The sequence below is a fragment of the Schistocerca americana genome, chromosome X (genome assembly GCF_021461395.2).
Source record: "Schistocerca americana isolate TAMUIC-IGC-003095 chromosome X, iqSchAmer2.1, whole genome shotgun sequence".
Classification (NCBI taxonomy): Eukaryota; Metazoa; Arthropoda; class Insecta; order Orthoptera; family Acrididae; genus Schistocerca; species Schistocerca americana.
This window is the reverse complement of record NC_060130.1, coordinates 20,763,840-20,779,506: the sequence shown is the minus strand read 5'-3', so window position 1 is coordinate 20,779,506 and position 15,667 is coordinate 20,763,840. Positions and strand designations below refer to the sequence as shown.

Below are 15,667 nucleotides of genomic sequence, written 5' to 3'. Positions count from 1 at the left end.
GCATAGCAAAGGCTACCTGGTAAAGCTTAAGTGCTAAGCTTACGACTCGAACCAAACTACTGTAGCTGTATCGTCATTCATTCGACCTAAATTGTGTCTCATATTACAATGGACCGACTTTGTTTCGATTTGGAGGTGCAGCCTAAAACTTTTCTCTCCCCTTGAACTTCGAGTCTCAAATTTCAGGTGCGGCTTAGATTCGGGAATTTTTTTTTTTTCCTTCCTTTATTTCGAGTCTCATTTTTCAGGTTTGAGTGCAGCTTAGATTTGAGTAAATACGGTAGGTGGTATTTCACCTAATTCTGACTATGAAATAAAACAAAGTACGGCAGGGAGCTCTGACGAATCAAAGAGCAGCGATGAAGATTCTGATGAATAGTAAAGTATGAGTTAAGAAATAAGATGCTACTGAGATCGTAAATTTTTGTTGTGTTGATGAATCTGTTAACAAACATATTCAAAAATGCACTGAAACATTGGCACATGTAGTGTTGGGAGGTGATAAACTGTCATTACGGTTAGAGGAGCTATGTATTTCTTGCTGTTCTACTCCTACATGACACTGTATCTGAAGGTACAGAATGAATCTTCACTGGCTAGAGAAATGGGTAACACAATTATACAAATCTCTGCTGTCATGTAATCTCTTCAGGGAAATCATGACTGTACTACGATTCGGTTTGTGGTTGACAAGGTCAGAGTCATTAAGAAATGCAAGGCAGCTACCATGTCAGTCCTAGAAGAAAGAGACGTAGCAAACTGTCAAAGCATGTACATTCCCGGTCCATATGTTTGTGGTGATGTAATAACCAAGTAATACTGAAGTGTGATCCAAGTCGCACAAATATGGCTTTAATAATAACCTCCGAACAATATGCCTCTAAGGACTCAACAAGACACAGAACACTGATGTGCACATTACAAACTAGAATCACACAGAGAATCAGTCAGCACTGTTCCACACTAATATATGTGCGAGTCACCAGCAGATGGCATGGCAGCGACCGCGCCACACGCTTGGCTCCCAGAGACAGAATCCAGCAGCCAGCCTGCAATGATCAGTGGGTGACCAATTTAAAGACGCATGTACGGCAACACCTCTCTCGGTGCACTCACACTGACATGTACTAGTAGCACGATACAGCAGTGATGAGCAGTAGTACCCCTCCTGTCTTGCGCGCCTTTTATCTGGCTCTACAATTTACTTTCCTAGACCCACACAAATGCCTGATCCTCCTAATTCAATTTGCTCTGCAGACTATTTAAAATTCACAAAGAAAAAGGAGCCAAAATTGCACTTTGTGTGCCAGTTACTTTCCAATACATTGCCACCAGCTGATCTTATTTAAGAATACTCAACTTTCGTAGCCATACTTACAGCACATCCTTTGCTTCCTGGCCTAAATCCAAGTTAACTACCAGCCCCCCTGCCCCGCCCCCCCCCACACACACACACGCCCCTGCCCCACCCCTCCCCCCCCCTCTCCCCCTTCCCAATCAGCTAGTTGTGTGCTGTTATCTCACGTCCCACCCTAGTCTATGAGTGCCCAGCTGTCTGTCGCCTGACCCCTCTACCTGCACCCCTAGCTAGCCCACAGATGGCTCCCCACTCTCCCACGAGCCACTAAATGCTGCCCTCCAAACCCCTCCCATCTCTCTCCATCCCTCACATTGCCTCAACCCACCCCATCCTACCCCACTCTAAAGCCCCACCTCACTCCAGAACACTCACCATGGGCCAGTAAAGAGCTGGCAGCTGAGCGACCACAACATAAGGAGACATGCATGTGCATGTGTGTGTGTGTGTGTGTGTGTGTGTGTGTGTGTACACGCGGGCGCATGTTTTCCCTACAGCTAGAAAAAGAAAGTGCATTCTGGAAGCTCGCCAAGCAACGTACCTTTTAGCTTGGAAGGTAGAAGACGAGGTACTGGTGGAAGTAAAGCTGTGAGTACGGGTCGTGAGTCATGCATGGATAGCTCAGATGGTAGAGCACTTGCCCACAAAAGGCAAAGGTCCCAAGTTTGACTCTTAGTCCGGCACACACTTTTAATCTGCCACGAAGTTTCATATCAGTGCACACTCCACTGCACAGTGAAAATCTCATTCTACAAACCTTTTGTTCGTGTGCCTATCAATGAGACAGTGCTTCTGCCTTTTGGTGAGCCATCTGCTTTATTCCTAAATAATTCGTAATTTTCAACAGAAACTTTCCGTACGTTATTATTGCATCCTACATTACAATATGCAATTTCCACAATATGTGGTCATCTGTGAATATAATGGGGGTAACAACTGTAGGAGACCAAAAACTGACTGCAGTAAGCAAGTTCAAGTTATTGTACGCTGTAGTAGTTACGCAGAGGTGAAGAGGGTCACACAGGATAGGCTAGCATGGGCAACTCCATGAAACCAATCTTCAGATGGAAGATCACAACAATAAAAACATTTGATTCAGCATACACCAGACTCCAAACAGCGTACACAACCTGTATGCTCAGAAACACAGAAAATCATATTGGTTCCATCAGCAGGAAACTTCAACCCGTAATTGTTATGGAACACTGCGGCGATTTTGTTCATTAATAAAACCCAAAACTGGGGAGTAATAAGAAAGTATTGTTGTAACTTCTTATCAACCTCATTACCAAAATACATATTAAGAAGACTGGTAAATTTTTATTTTAAAGGGGTCACTCCAAAGCGCCACGAAAGTATTTGAGCAATGTATAAAATTAGAGAATCAGTGCACAATATTGAAAGCCTATCTACATTATCTATATCTGCATGACTAGTCTGTAATTCACAATTGAATGCTGGCAGAGGGTTCAGAGAACCACCCTCAACCTATTTATCTACCATTCCACTCCCCTACAGCATTTGAGGAAAAACAAACACTTCAATATTTCCGTACAAGCTCTGATTTCTCTTATTTCATTACAATGATCATTTCTCCCTATGTAAGAGGGCTCTAACAAAATATTTTCACATTCGGAGGAGAAAGTTGATGATTGAAATTTTAAGAACCTGCTCCAGCAAAATGCTTTTGCTTTAATGACTGCCACCCCAATTCACATGTGATATCTGTGGCATGCACTTTCCTGTTTCCCAATAATACAAAATGAGCTGCCTTTCTTTGAACTTTTAAATGATGTCCTCTGTCAGTCCTATCTGGTAAGGATCCCACACCATGCAGAATACTCCAAAAGAGGACAGACAAGTATAGTTGTAGATAGTCTCTTTAGTAATCCTAATCTTCTAAATGTTTTACTATTAAATCACAGTCTTTTGTTTGCTTTGCCACCGCATTATCTATGCGAGCATTCCAATTTAAGTTATTTGTAAATGTAATTCCTAAGTATTCAGTAGACTTCACAGCCTTTAGATCTGTGTGAATTATCATGTAAACAAAATTTAGTAGATGCCTTTTACTACTCGTGCAGATGACATAAAAATTTTTATTATTTAAGGTCAGTTACCACTTTTTGCATCATATGGATACGTAGCCTAAATCATTTTGCAGTTCATTTTGATCATCTGATCACTTTACAAGACAGTAAATGATTTGCGAGACTGTAAATGATAGCATCATCTAAGAGGACTGCTCAGATTCTCTCTTAAATTGTTAATGTAGATCGGCAACAGCAGGTGGTCTATAACACTTCCTTGAGGAATGTCAGATATCACTTCTGTTTACTTGACGATTTTCCATCAATAGCTATGAACTGTGACCTTTCTGACAGGAAACCACACATCCAGTTGTACAACTCAGACAATACTCCATAGGCACACAATATGATTAGAAAATGCTTGTGAGGAACTGTTTCAAAAAGTCTTCTGGAAATCTACAAATATGGAATCAATTTGAGATCCCCAGTCGACAGCACTTATTACTTTGTGTGACTAAAGAGCTAGCTGAGTTTTAAAAGGTCGATATTTCTGAATCTATCTTAGCTATTTATCAATGAATCATTACCTTTGAGATAATTCAAAATATTCAAACACAATATATGTTCCAAAATCCTAATGCAAATCAACATTAGTGATATGAGTCTGTTATTTAGTAGATTACTCCTCTTTTCTTTCTTGAGCATTGGTGTGACCTGAGCAACTTTTCAGTCTCTAGGTATGGATCTTTATCAAATGAGCGGCTATATATGATTTCTAATGGAGCTATTGTATCAGCATTCTCTGAAAGAAACATAAATGGTTTATGACACTGAGGAGAGCTACTACTAAGTTACTCACAGTTGCAGTTGTTCTTGATTTGAATACTGCAATATTTACTTTGTTGTCTTTGGTGAAGAAATTTCAGAAATCCGTGTTTAGTAACTCTGCTTTAGTAGCACTGTCATCAGTAACATTACCACAGCTATTGCGCAGTGAAGGTATTGGTTGTGTCTTGCCATTGGTGTACTATACATTCAACCAGAACCTCTTTGGATTTTCTTCCAGATTTCAAAACGAAGTTTCACTATGGGAATTATTAAACACATCTTCCACTGAAACCCACCCTAAGTTTCGAGCTTCAGTAAAACATCGCTAATCTTGGAGATTTTGCATTCTTTTAAATTTTGACATGCTTTTTTTCATTGCTTCTGCAGCTGAGTTTTGACATATTTTGTGCACCACCCTTTTAATTTATTTGGTATCCATTCAATTTATTTGGTATATATCTCTTAATTGATGTCGATACTATTTCTCTGAATTTAAACCATCTCTGGTCTACACTTACATAGTCAGACTTGAAGGAGTAGAGACTTAGTAGAGACCGTCACCTTGGAAGGCATCAAGTTAATTTTTATCTGCTTTCTCATTAAATGCCCTATTGTGTACGGCTGAAAATTAATAGAGATAAGGCAAACAGAATGTGCAAAGTAAGTGGAAATTACTCGTCTCTTCCCCGATTACAGTGCAATAGAAGATACTACAAGATGTTGACAGATTGCCCTATCTAGGTAGCTTTATATGTAATAATGAGGTCACAGATGCAGAAATCACCAGCAGAACTGTAAAATCAGTCCATATGGCAATTAGGTCTGTAATATGTCAACAAAGCTTTGCCTGTACTCCTTTATTGTTTATATTTGTGATACTTGGAAAATGTCAGTAAAATCAGCACACAGTCTCCATATTTTTCACCAACAATGCTAGAGATGAATTCTGAAGATGTTAACCCGACCAAGTTACAAACGATGTAGTGCTGAGAATACGAGGTCTACACAGCCTGCACAAAATTATTGTTGAAAGAAGACTGAAGATTGCAGGTTATGTTCTACACATGTAAGGTGGAAGAATCCCAAAATCAACACTGTTGTGGAAATCAATGGACTGATACAGATGTACAGGAAGACCTTTTAACACCTGGAACTTTTGCAATGAATCTTCAATGCATGGACACAAACTTGGAGGAAGGTGAGAACTTGGCAGCTGATCGAGTGAACTAGTGGAAACCAGTTCCTTGTATGGTACACAGCAAATCTGAGTAAGTTAGTAAGTAAGTAAGTAAGTAAAGTAAGTACAACTGGGGATTTTGCAAAACTGTTGGATGATCGATATTATTGTCTAGATTTGACACTGTTGGACTTCTACCTCTTCCTTGATGTGTATTCTTCAAATTGTGAGTTTTATGAGAAAGCTGATAGGTACTTACCAATCAACCTTCCCTCACACGAACTGACATTGTCTCTTTATAAATTCTACTGTGCTAACAATTATCTACTGAGAATCCTCGACTAGGTCTCCACAGCTCAAATGAGCCAGTTTCTTTTAAATTTCTGTCTTTGGCTATAATTGTCTTCCAAGTATGGTGACACAACATCCTGTCATGAAACTTTTGCCTTTACATTTGTTTACTTTTCTGGACACTGCCTTTTTCTGCACTGTGCACCAAATACACTATGTGAGTAACGCCCAAGCTCCAACAACCAATCGTGAACTGTAAACAGTTGTACACTCTACCAGGGCACATAACAAACAATTAACATTTGTTTTTTAGTGTTCTAAGCTGTGAGGTCATCAGCGGACAAATAATTTAGTACCTATTCCTAGGCAGCCGGAGTGGCCATGCGGTTCTAGGCGCTACAGTCTGGAACCGAGTGACCGCTACGTTCGCAGGTTCGAATCCTGCCTCGGGCATGGATGTGTGTGATGTCCTTAGGTTAGTTAGGTTTAATTAGTTCTAAGTTCTAGGCGACTGATGACCTCAGAAGTTAAGTTGCATAGTGCTCAGAGCCATTTGAACCTATTCCTGACGTGCAGTTGTTTGGAACAACGACTGACATGATCCAAAATATTACTTTCTTTTATTATAGCTTCACTTTTATTTTGTCTAATGGTTACTAATTTCAGTATCAAATTCCATCATCAAGCCACTATATGATCAGAAAGCATAGTGTATCATTAAAATATTGTTTAATAAACAGATTACCATTATATCATCATTCCTTAAAGTAATGTCCAAACTGGAAGGACAGATGATTAATTTTGAGTATATACAAAAGTCAGAGTACTGAACCGGATATGAAAGAAGGAAAACCAGAAGGGCAGTGAGAGACGGGTGCCTTCTATCACCTTACTTCCTTAATATGTTCATCAAGGAAGTAATAACAACAACAAAGAAAAGATGACAAGAATCAAAAGGTAATTTCTGGAATACTCCAAGGAAATGTGATAGGGCCATTACATTTACAATGTATATAAATGATCCAGTAGAAAGTGTCAGAGGCTCCTTAATATTGTTCACAGGTATTACACTTGTCCATAAGAAAGTGTCAACAACAGAAGACAGTATCAATTTGCACAATGACCTGCAAAGGATTGGTGAATGATGCAGGCTCTGGCAGTTGACCCTGCACATAAATAAATGTAACATATCACACACACACACACACACACACACACACACACACACACACACACACACACACACACACACACACACACACAGGAAAAGAAATCCAATACTGTACAACTACACTATTAATGACAAATTGCTGGAAACAGAATCTACCATAAAATATCTAGAAGTAACTATTCAGAGCAACCTTAAAGTGGAATGATCACACAAAACAGCAATAGAAAAGCAGATGCCAGACTAACATCCACAGGAAGAATCTTAAGTGAATGTAAATTACCCCTGTGTCCTTACCCAGTACGACTGACAGAAGAGAGAAAGAAGATCCAATGAAGTGCGGAGTGTTTTGTCACAGAATCATTTAGTCACTGTGAGATCATTACAGAGATGCTCAGCAACTCCAGTGGTAGATGCCATAAGAGAGCAGTTGTGCATCACGGAAAGATTTACTACCCATGTTTCGAGAGAGTAGTTTCCGAGAAGAGTCTGACAACATAATAGTTTCTCTCATATACAATTCACGAAATGATCACGAGAAGAAAATTTGAGAAGTTAGAGATAATACAGAAGCGTACTGACAGTCATTCTTCCCAAACACTGTTCACAAGTGGAACAAGGCAGAGGGGGTCAGTTGGTGGCATGAGACGTACCCCCTGTCACACACAGTTAGGTGGTTTTTGGAGCATGATGTCGATATGGAAATTTAATTGCATGCATATACACTGCAGATTGACGACATCACAATAGTAAATCAGAGTAGGAACTAAATAAAATATTTCAGGCCTTAAATCAAGAAATGGTAAAACTAAAGCTAAAAATGAATACAAAGAAGACAAAAGTTATGGCTACAGACAAGAAAGGAGGTGGAGGCAGGACTGACGCAAGAACAGGCAATGAGCAACTCAAGAAAGGAACTGAAATTCACTATCTCAGTAGCATTTTGCAAGAAAACAATCAATATTTCAAGGCATTCAAGAAAAGAATAGCACAGGTGAAGAGTTGCTTCCAAAATAAGAAGAAGCTGCAACTGAATAAACATATCAGCTCCCACATTAAGAAAATATTTGTAAAGACCTTTGTGTGGAGTGTTCTGACACACAGATGCAAAATCTGTACATTAGAAAAGCCAAAGGAAGCTCACCTCAAACCTGCTGAAATGTGGTTCTGGAGGAGAAGTACAAGAACTAGCTGCATTGACAGAAAAATTAAAGGAAATAGGAGAGAAGAAGGAACCACTGAAAGTTATAGGCCAGAGCAAAGCAAAATACACTGGACACTTAACTGGAGATGATAATCTTTTAAAAAACATTTCTGAAGGCAAGATCATAGGTAAGAAAACAAGGGGATGGCTGAGAACATCCTACTTAAACAATATGATCAATGAATGGGATTTTCTTCACACATGGAGATGAAAACAACTGCTGAAGAGAGGAAGCTGTGGCTGCAGAGACAAGGTTTAACCTTTTGGAAGAGTAAGGACAAACTAATACAAAATATGATTCTGCATGGCAGCTACATATGGAATAAATGACAACTTCTTGTGTGCATTCATCAAGTCACTTACCCCAGTAGGTGTCTTATCTACTAAAAGTAAAGGTCACTGTTGTGCTTTCAATTGATGTGAACTGCACCCTGAAAATGGTATGTCTAGTTTGCAGTTGTACAGAAGCTTTTTATTTTGCAAAATGGTTCAAATGGCTCTAAGCACTATGGGACTTAACATCTGAGGTCATCAGCCCCCCAGACTTAGAACTACTTAAACCTAACTAACCTAAGGACATCCCTGCCTGAGGCAGGATTCGAACCTGCGACCGTAGCAGCAGCATGGTTCCGGACTGAAGTGCCTAGAACCGCTCGGCCACAGTGGTCAGCTTTTATTTTGCAAAGAAATTTTTGATAATAAGATGAACTGATGCTGGTACTCGCTACTGAAACCAGTAGTACTTAGACACAAAAAAAGTGTGACTACAGAATTAAGAATAATTTTTCCAAACAATTGAGTATTTTTTTCAAAACAACACCACAATAGAGGAAACTTATTTTAAACTAAAGACACAAAAGAAAAAAAGAGAAACTGTAAAGATCTTGAGTCTCATAAGACTCTCTTGGGAGGAAAATATAAGATATTTAATTGGTAAACTTGCAAGGCATACTTTTTTATGTTGTATAAACTACGAAACTGTTAGCATCTTCAGCTAAAATTTACTTCTTCTGTCTTAATATACCTTCCTTCACTTTCAGCTGCAGTGTGGAGACAGGGGTGAGGGTGGGAGCGGGAATGGAGTCGAGGGTGAGGGCGTACTGCTTTAAAATGGTGATTCTTGTATTGATATTCTTAACAACAGATTTATATCTCTTGCTTATGAAAGTCTGCATGCGATGACAGCTGCACTAGTAATACCTTCACAGGGTCGTATTCAAGTTGCAAGGCTAGATCTATGCCAGCCATGGCATGCTCCCAGCCTTTCCTCCTCGTGATCTGGTTGTAGCATTGGGACTGCAGGGTGTCTAAGCAGATGTTCAGACCATCAAGCCCTGCCCTCTGTAAGGCAACCAGCTGTCTTGTCAATATGAGGCCATCGGTTGTCATTAAGACACTTTCGCGATCTTTTATTTTTTTCAGGGCACCTGTGAAACAGCAAATTATTCTAAACAAACTGAAACAAATAATTTGTAACATTTCTGCTGCATATGAAACAAAACTCCAGTTGATAAATTGAAAATACAAATTCCTTAAAAGTTAACTGTACATTTGCCCTAATACAAAGAGATAAGAAGGGTTAATAAACTGAATTGAAGAATGCAAGTTAAGATAGCAATGAAAAAATAATTAGAGGCATAAGATCACCTACTGAAACAGAGAAATGGGAATCAATATGAACCATTACCACTACTGTCAACTGATTCCATGTCTCCATGCACACTGTATAAACCACTGTGGGTTTGTCCGACAAAGTACATTGTTGTACCACACATTATGGATTTTCCCCATTCAGTGCTCATGTGGAGTGTGGGAAGAATGATTCTTTAAATGGTTCTGTGCATGCTGTAATTAATCTTGCCTTCATGGTCCCTATAGGAGTGATACATATGCGGTTATTGTATAATCCCTAAATACCTCGCTTAATACATGTTCCTGAAATTTCATAAGTTGGGTTTTGTCATATATTTGGCGTCTATCTTCACTTGTCTGGCATTTCCAATTTTTAGTAGCTTCTTGATGCTCTCCCATGCATCAAATAAATCTATGATCAATCATGCTACACTATTTTGTATACATTCAATGTCTGCCATTAGCCTTATTTGTTATGGGTCATACTTAAGCAATATTCTAGAATGGGCCACACAAGTATTTTGTAAGCAATGTCCTCTATCGACTGATTGCATTTTCCAGTATCTTACCAACGAATTGAAGTCTGCATTCTGCTTTGCCTACAAGTGAGTCTATGTCACCATTTCATTTCATCCAGATATTTGTATGAGTTGACCAATTAAAACTGTGATTATTTGATAATGTAGTCATACAATACTGTCTTTTATTTGTTTTGTGATGTGCTCCAATTTACATTTGTGAAAACTTAAACTCAGTTGCCCATCTTTGGACCAATTTGAAATGTTATGATCTGACTCAAATTTGTACAGATCTTTTTCAGGCAATAATTCATTATAGACAACTCTATCATCCAGGAAAAGTATGAGGTTCCTTATAATATCATCTTCCAGAACATTAAGGTACAACATTAATGTAATGGTATAAATTACTATAACTGTATAAATAAGTTTATAAGTGTGTAAAATACATTGAACTATTTGTTACAACAAAACATTGTACTGGTATACTCAGCAAGATGTTAAATCAGCAGATAGCTATATTTTATGTTCAACATTTTGTGTACAGCATATATGCTGGAAAGGATTTATACCCAAATTAAATAAATCTGAAGAAATGGTAGTGTGTCTCTGGAAAAAAAATCCATAAAAACTCATACAGTCCAATTTGCTATTATGTCACTGTTACTGAAATATAATACAAAGTAACTGAATTCGATGAACATTCTCAGAGTGCAATATGCCTCAGAGTGAAATGCACAGTAATGTCAACATTATTTTTCAAGGCTATGTTTGTGAAAATGGATGACAGCATACCGCACATTTTGTTCTCAATCTGAGGAAGCATTATGCACTGTAAAACACTGTACTGCTGTTCTACATAAAAGCTGTCGCATTGCCAACATCTTTCCCCTGCTGGCTGTTCTACACTTCTCATCACTGATTCAACATGTTGTAAGGTATTTTATGCTGTACAACACCACAGTCCAATCTGGTAAGGATACATTAAAAATAATATATGAATTTCAGTATTGAAACTGGAACAGCAGAACAGCTCTCATCACACTGGATATCAAATCGAGGTTGGATTACAGCCATGGGTACATTAATTCATGCTACTCAACTGTATGTCATATGTCAGAGTTCATCAACTGTAGTGGTTGGCGACTGGTGGCTGGCGACTGGTGGCATACCCATCTCTTGGCATCCTGTGAACAGATGTTCTCCACAGGTGACAGATTTGAAGAAAATGCTGGATATGGCAACAGTGGAATACTCTCTGTATCGAGGTAGCTCAGTACAGCTCAGGTGATGTGTAGTCTTGCATTATCTTGTTAAAAGATAACATCACGGAGCCCTTGAAAATACGGCACAGCGATAGGCCTTAACAAAACACAAATGCAATGGCTGCTGTCCAAATTACTGGCTATGTGAACCAGAGGTTGTGACATGTATCCAGTTGCACCCCATACCATCACATCACATGCTGGACCCGCATGGGAATGACAGGTACAATCTGGCCAGGTCTGTTGGCATCAGAGCCTCCACACACAAGTACATCAATTGTGACGATATTACAGAACCGAGACTCATCTGATACGATGACACAGTGCCATTCCTGTGTCTGGCAATGTTGTTAGTTGCACCGCTGTCAGTTCACCTCTCTCTAGAGCTGCATTAAGGGCTTGACAGTCTGTGCTGCTCCAGATGCCATCACATTGTCTGTGTGGATACTTGTCTCACTGTTTACAAGCCCACTTCCTGACTAAATGTACACAACTTCACTGCAGGATCACGTACGCATGAGCAAACACTTGTCTGCCCTCTCAGGTGCTAGTTGGGTGGCACTACTGAGGCCCTGCAAGGCATTTAGCATGGCCCTCCTGAACCTACCAATTCTATGTTCGCACAAAATGAGATTCTGAGCAATGCAAGCAGCAATATAGTGAAACAATAAACCAGAGTCTCAGCAGACCATGAGCCTGCCACTGCCAAATCTGGAATGCTGATAAACATTTCTCCTTCTTCCATTATGCTTAACACGGTCTTCGTGTAAACAATCAACACCGAAATAGAATTTCTGAATGAGAAACCTGCTCCATAAGCTTATCTTGCATACAGAATATGCATGGGAGTGCTGAAAAGTAATGCCTCTGAATTTTTTATTCTGTTCTCAATATCGGTCGAGGTATGACACGTCACACATATTACTTGGTCAGCTTTCCCACTTCACTGACTCGTGGCACACCCCCCTCCCGCAAACAGATGGAGTCACAATAGGCAGCCCACTCTGACCAGAGATTGTGAATATATTTACGGTGCACTTCGAGGAAGAGGCCCTGATGTCATCCAAATGGAAATCCTTCTTCTTCTTCCTCTTCTTCTTCTTCTGTTATGTGGATAACACACTTGTCATCTGGCCTCATGGAAGAGACAAACTTCTTGACTTCTTTGTACATCTGAACTCCACATGCCACAAAATCAAATTCACTATGGAGACCAAAGAAGAAGGAAGACTACCATTCCTGCACATCATAGTCAGGAGAATAACGGACAGCACCCTGCGCCACAGCGTGTATCTGACTCTACAAAACACATAAACTCAGTTCTCCCTATGGCACTGTGAATAATTTCAATAACAAAAAGTGTGATGAACGTTGCAGCGTACATTTAATTTCCACTTAGGCTTTGCATTCAAGATCAGTCTTACCTGAGAGTGCAACATTACATCTTTGGTTAATTTAATTATATGTTCATTAGATTTTGGTTATAAGGCACGTTTTGCTGCCTAATGTTTCATCTCCAAATGCTGGAAACAATCCATGGAGGAAGAGGAGTATGTAAGACATTGGTGGACCAGGTTGGAAGAATCTGTGAATTTCAATACTCTGTAGAAGTGCTCAATCATTTGAAAATAACTTTCAGACCTTGTGGCTATTCTAACAGATGCACATAAGGCACTACATTCTAAAATATTTGCATCTTTCACTGAAAAACAAGCAACTAGAGGAAAAGTACTCTTGCCATTTGTAAAAACAGTCGCAGATCGCGACCTCCGAGTTCTATGAAGAGAAGGTATTGACGCAGTGCTTAAACCAAACTGAAGACCACAACAGCAGCCATACTCAAGTAAATTGCTATGCAGTAGTTTCAGTGAATTTGACAATGATGTGGCTGCTTTCATGGTGGCCCAGTCATGTTGTGGGGATAGGGAATGCCAGTGACAGGGATGGAATTGTAGGTGACAGATTGATTTTTCGCAAAGCCTTGTATCAATACCTCCTTAATTATTGAGCTGAAAAACTGTAAAAAACATTCATACAGTAAAATCACACAAAAAAATTTCCTATTTCTGCAGGTATTGTGCCTTCTGTTTCCTTTTCATTACAAAAACATATTGATTCAAATTTATAAAGTCACAACTATGTCGCTGTGATTTGTGTAACACACATTCTGGAACATGTTCCAGGAATGTCATGAAACAGACAGCTTTAAATACTTACTCTAGCTCATCTTTCAAGACTTGCATGCCAACAACAACACCATCTATCCAATCTGTTTTTATTTCTCTTTCATGTAAAGATTTCTCCACAAAGGATATCATCTGCCATGTAGGCAGTGCAAGAGGAAATTCCACACTCACATTTGGGTAATCAAGTAGAGTCTGTGCCTTGTCAGAACCAAGTACAATCAACCCAATTTCATCTTTCCCACTGGTAAATATCTGGAAACATATTAAATGCTAAAAATAAGTTTTGTTTATAACAAGTTGTATACCAATAAAAACATCACACACAGATACTCTTTATAAAATTATTTAATTGGATAGATAAAAAATCTACTCGCCAAGCAGTGGCAGAACACACACATAAAAGACTGTTGTGATAGGCAAGCGTTTGGAGCCAGTGACTCCTTCTTCAGGCTAAAGGGTTGCAGGGGAAGCAAGAAGGGTGAAGGAAAAGGACTGGAGAGGTCTAAGAAAAGGGGTAGATTTTGGGAAAGTTACCCAGAACCGTGGGTCATGGGTGACTTACCGTACAGGATGAGAAGGAAAGACTAATTGTTGGGGACTGCATCGGGCAAGATTCGGAAACCTGAGAGCTTAAAGGTGGAAGACAGGGTAATATGCAAGACAGAGATTACTACTAAAACTTACATGAGTTAATAAGAGTGAGAAGCTAAGCGTATTGTATACAACAGCTGCGGGAGGGGGTAGTGAAAATAGACGGGAAAGACAATGAAAGATGTAGAAAGCTAAAACGGAGTGAAGCAAAGAGTAATTACAGTGAAGAAAGGCTGAGACAGCAGAAATTAACGCAAATTAAAGCGAGGTGGGTGGTGAGAACCAAGGACACGTTGTAGTGCTAGTTCCCACCTGCGGAGTTCTGAGAAACTGGTGTCTGGCGGAAGAATCCAGGTGGCATGTGTGGTGAAACAAGTGTCGAGGTCACGTATGCCATGTTGTAGAGCATGCCCTGCAACAGGATATTGTGAGTTTCCAGTATATACACTATGCCTATGCCCATTTATCGTAACTAATAATTTGGTGGTAGTCATGCAGATGTAGAAAGCTGAACAGTGTTTACATAATAGCTGGTATATGACATGTGTCGTTTCTATTTTTCGCCTGATCCGCAGTTCTGGGTGACTTTCCCAAAATCTACACCTTTTCCTGGAACTCTCCAGGCCTTTTCCTTTACCCTTCTTTCTTCCCCTTCAATGCTTCTGTCTGGAGGAGCCACTGGCTCCGAAAGCTTGCCAATCATAACAGTCTTTTATGTGTATGTTCTGCTGCCACTTGGTGAGTAGATTTTTTATCTATTCAATTAAATAATTTTATAAATAATATATTGTTTTTGTTGTTATAGTCACTCTTTATAACCTACTTAAAATACATCACGTACCCTCCTCTCCACAATTCTTCGAACACATAGTTTTGCCTTTTGTAAAAAATCACTGCGTTTCTGTATAACATACTTGGAATCAAAGTGTCCAACATCTATTACAATCATAAACAGAAGAAAGAAAGTCATTGTATTTATTGGCAGTATTACGCAATCAAATATTTTGAAAGAGTTCCAGTGGTATAAATTTACAAAATCTTACAAATAAATATATACGTTTATTCTTTAAATCAATTCTTAGCAATAACATAATAGTATAAATTGCAGAATCAATATAGCCAATTTTAATGTAATGACTGCAATAAAAATACAAAATAACAGCGGTAAGTTATAACAAATGAGAGAGAGTGAGAGAGAGAGAGAGAGAGAGAGGCATTTAGACAATGTTTCATTACAGTGTGAAACTTATTAGAATTAAAATGAAGCCATAGTGAATTATTACATTCCAAAAATAATAATTATTGTGCTCTTTCACCCCAAAATACTACCTTCATTAGGTAATATATACTTTTAATTTCAGAAATTTTTACAACAGCTCTGGACTTCACTGCCTCGATGAATTTATTACATGTGTCAATG

General features: G+C 39.1%; 1 protein-coding gene across 1 annotated transcript in view; it reads right to left on the bottom strand.

Annotated features, from left to right (window-relative positions):
- LOC124554919 (molybdenum cofactor biosynthesis protein 1-like) overlaps nt 1–15,217 on the bottom strand; it is a 67,545-nt gene extending 52,328 nt beyond the window's left edge. Inside the window, exons 1-3 of the mRNA XM_047128609.1 lie at nt 15,089–15,217; nt 13,688–13,908; nt 9,256–9,511 (exon numbers count right to left, since the gene is read on the bottom strand). Coding sequence (XP_046984565.1) covers nt 9,256–9,511; nt 13,688–13,908; nt 15,089–15,217 — 606 coding nt within the window. The remainder of the gene's footprint in view (nt 1–9,255; nt 9,512–13,687; nt 13,909–15,088) is intronic.
- Between the last annotated feature and the right edge of the window lie 450 nt (nt 15,218–15,667).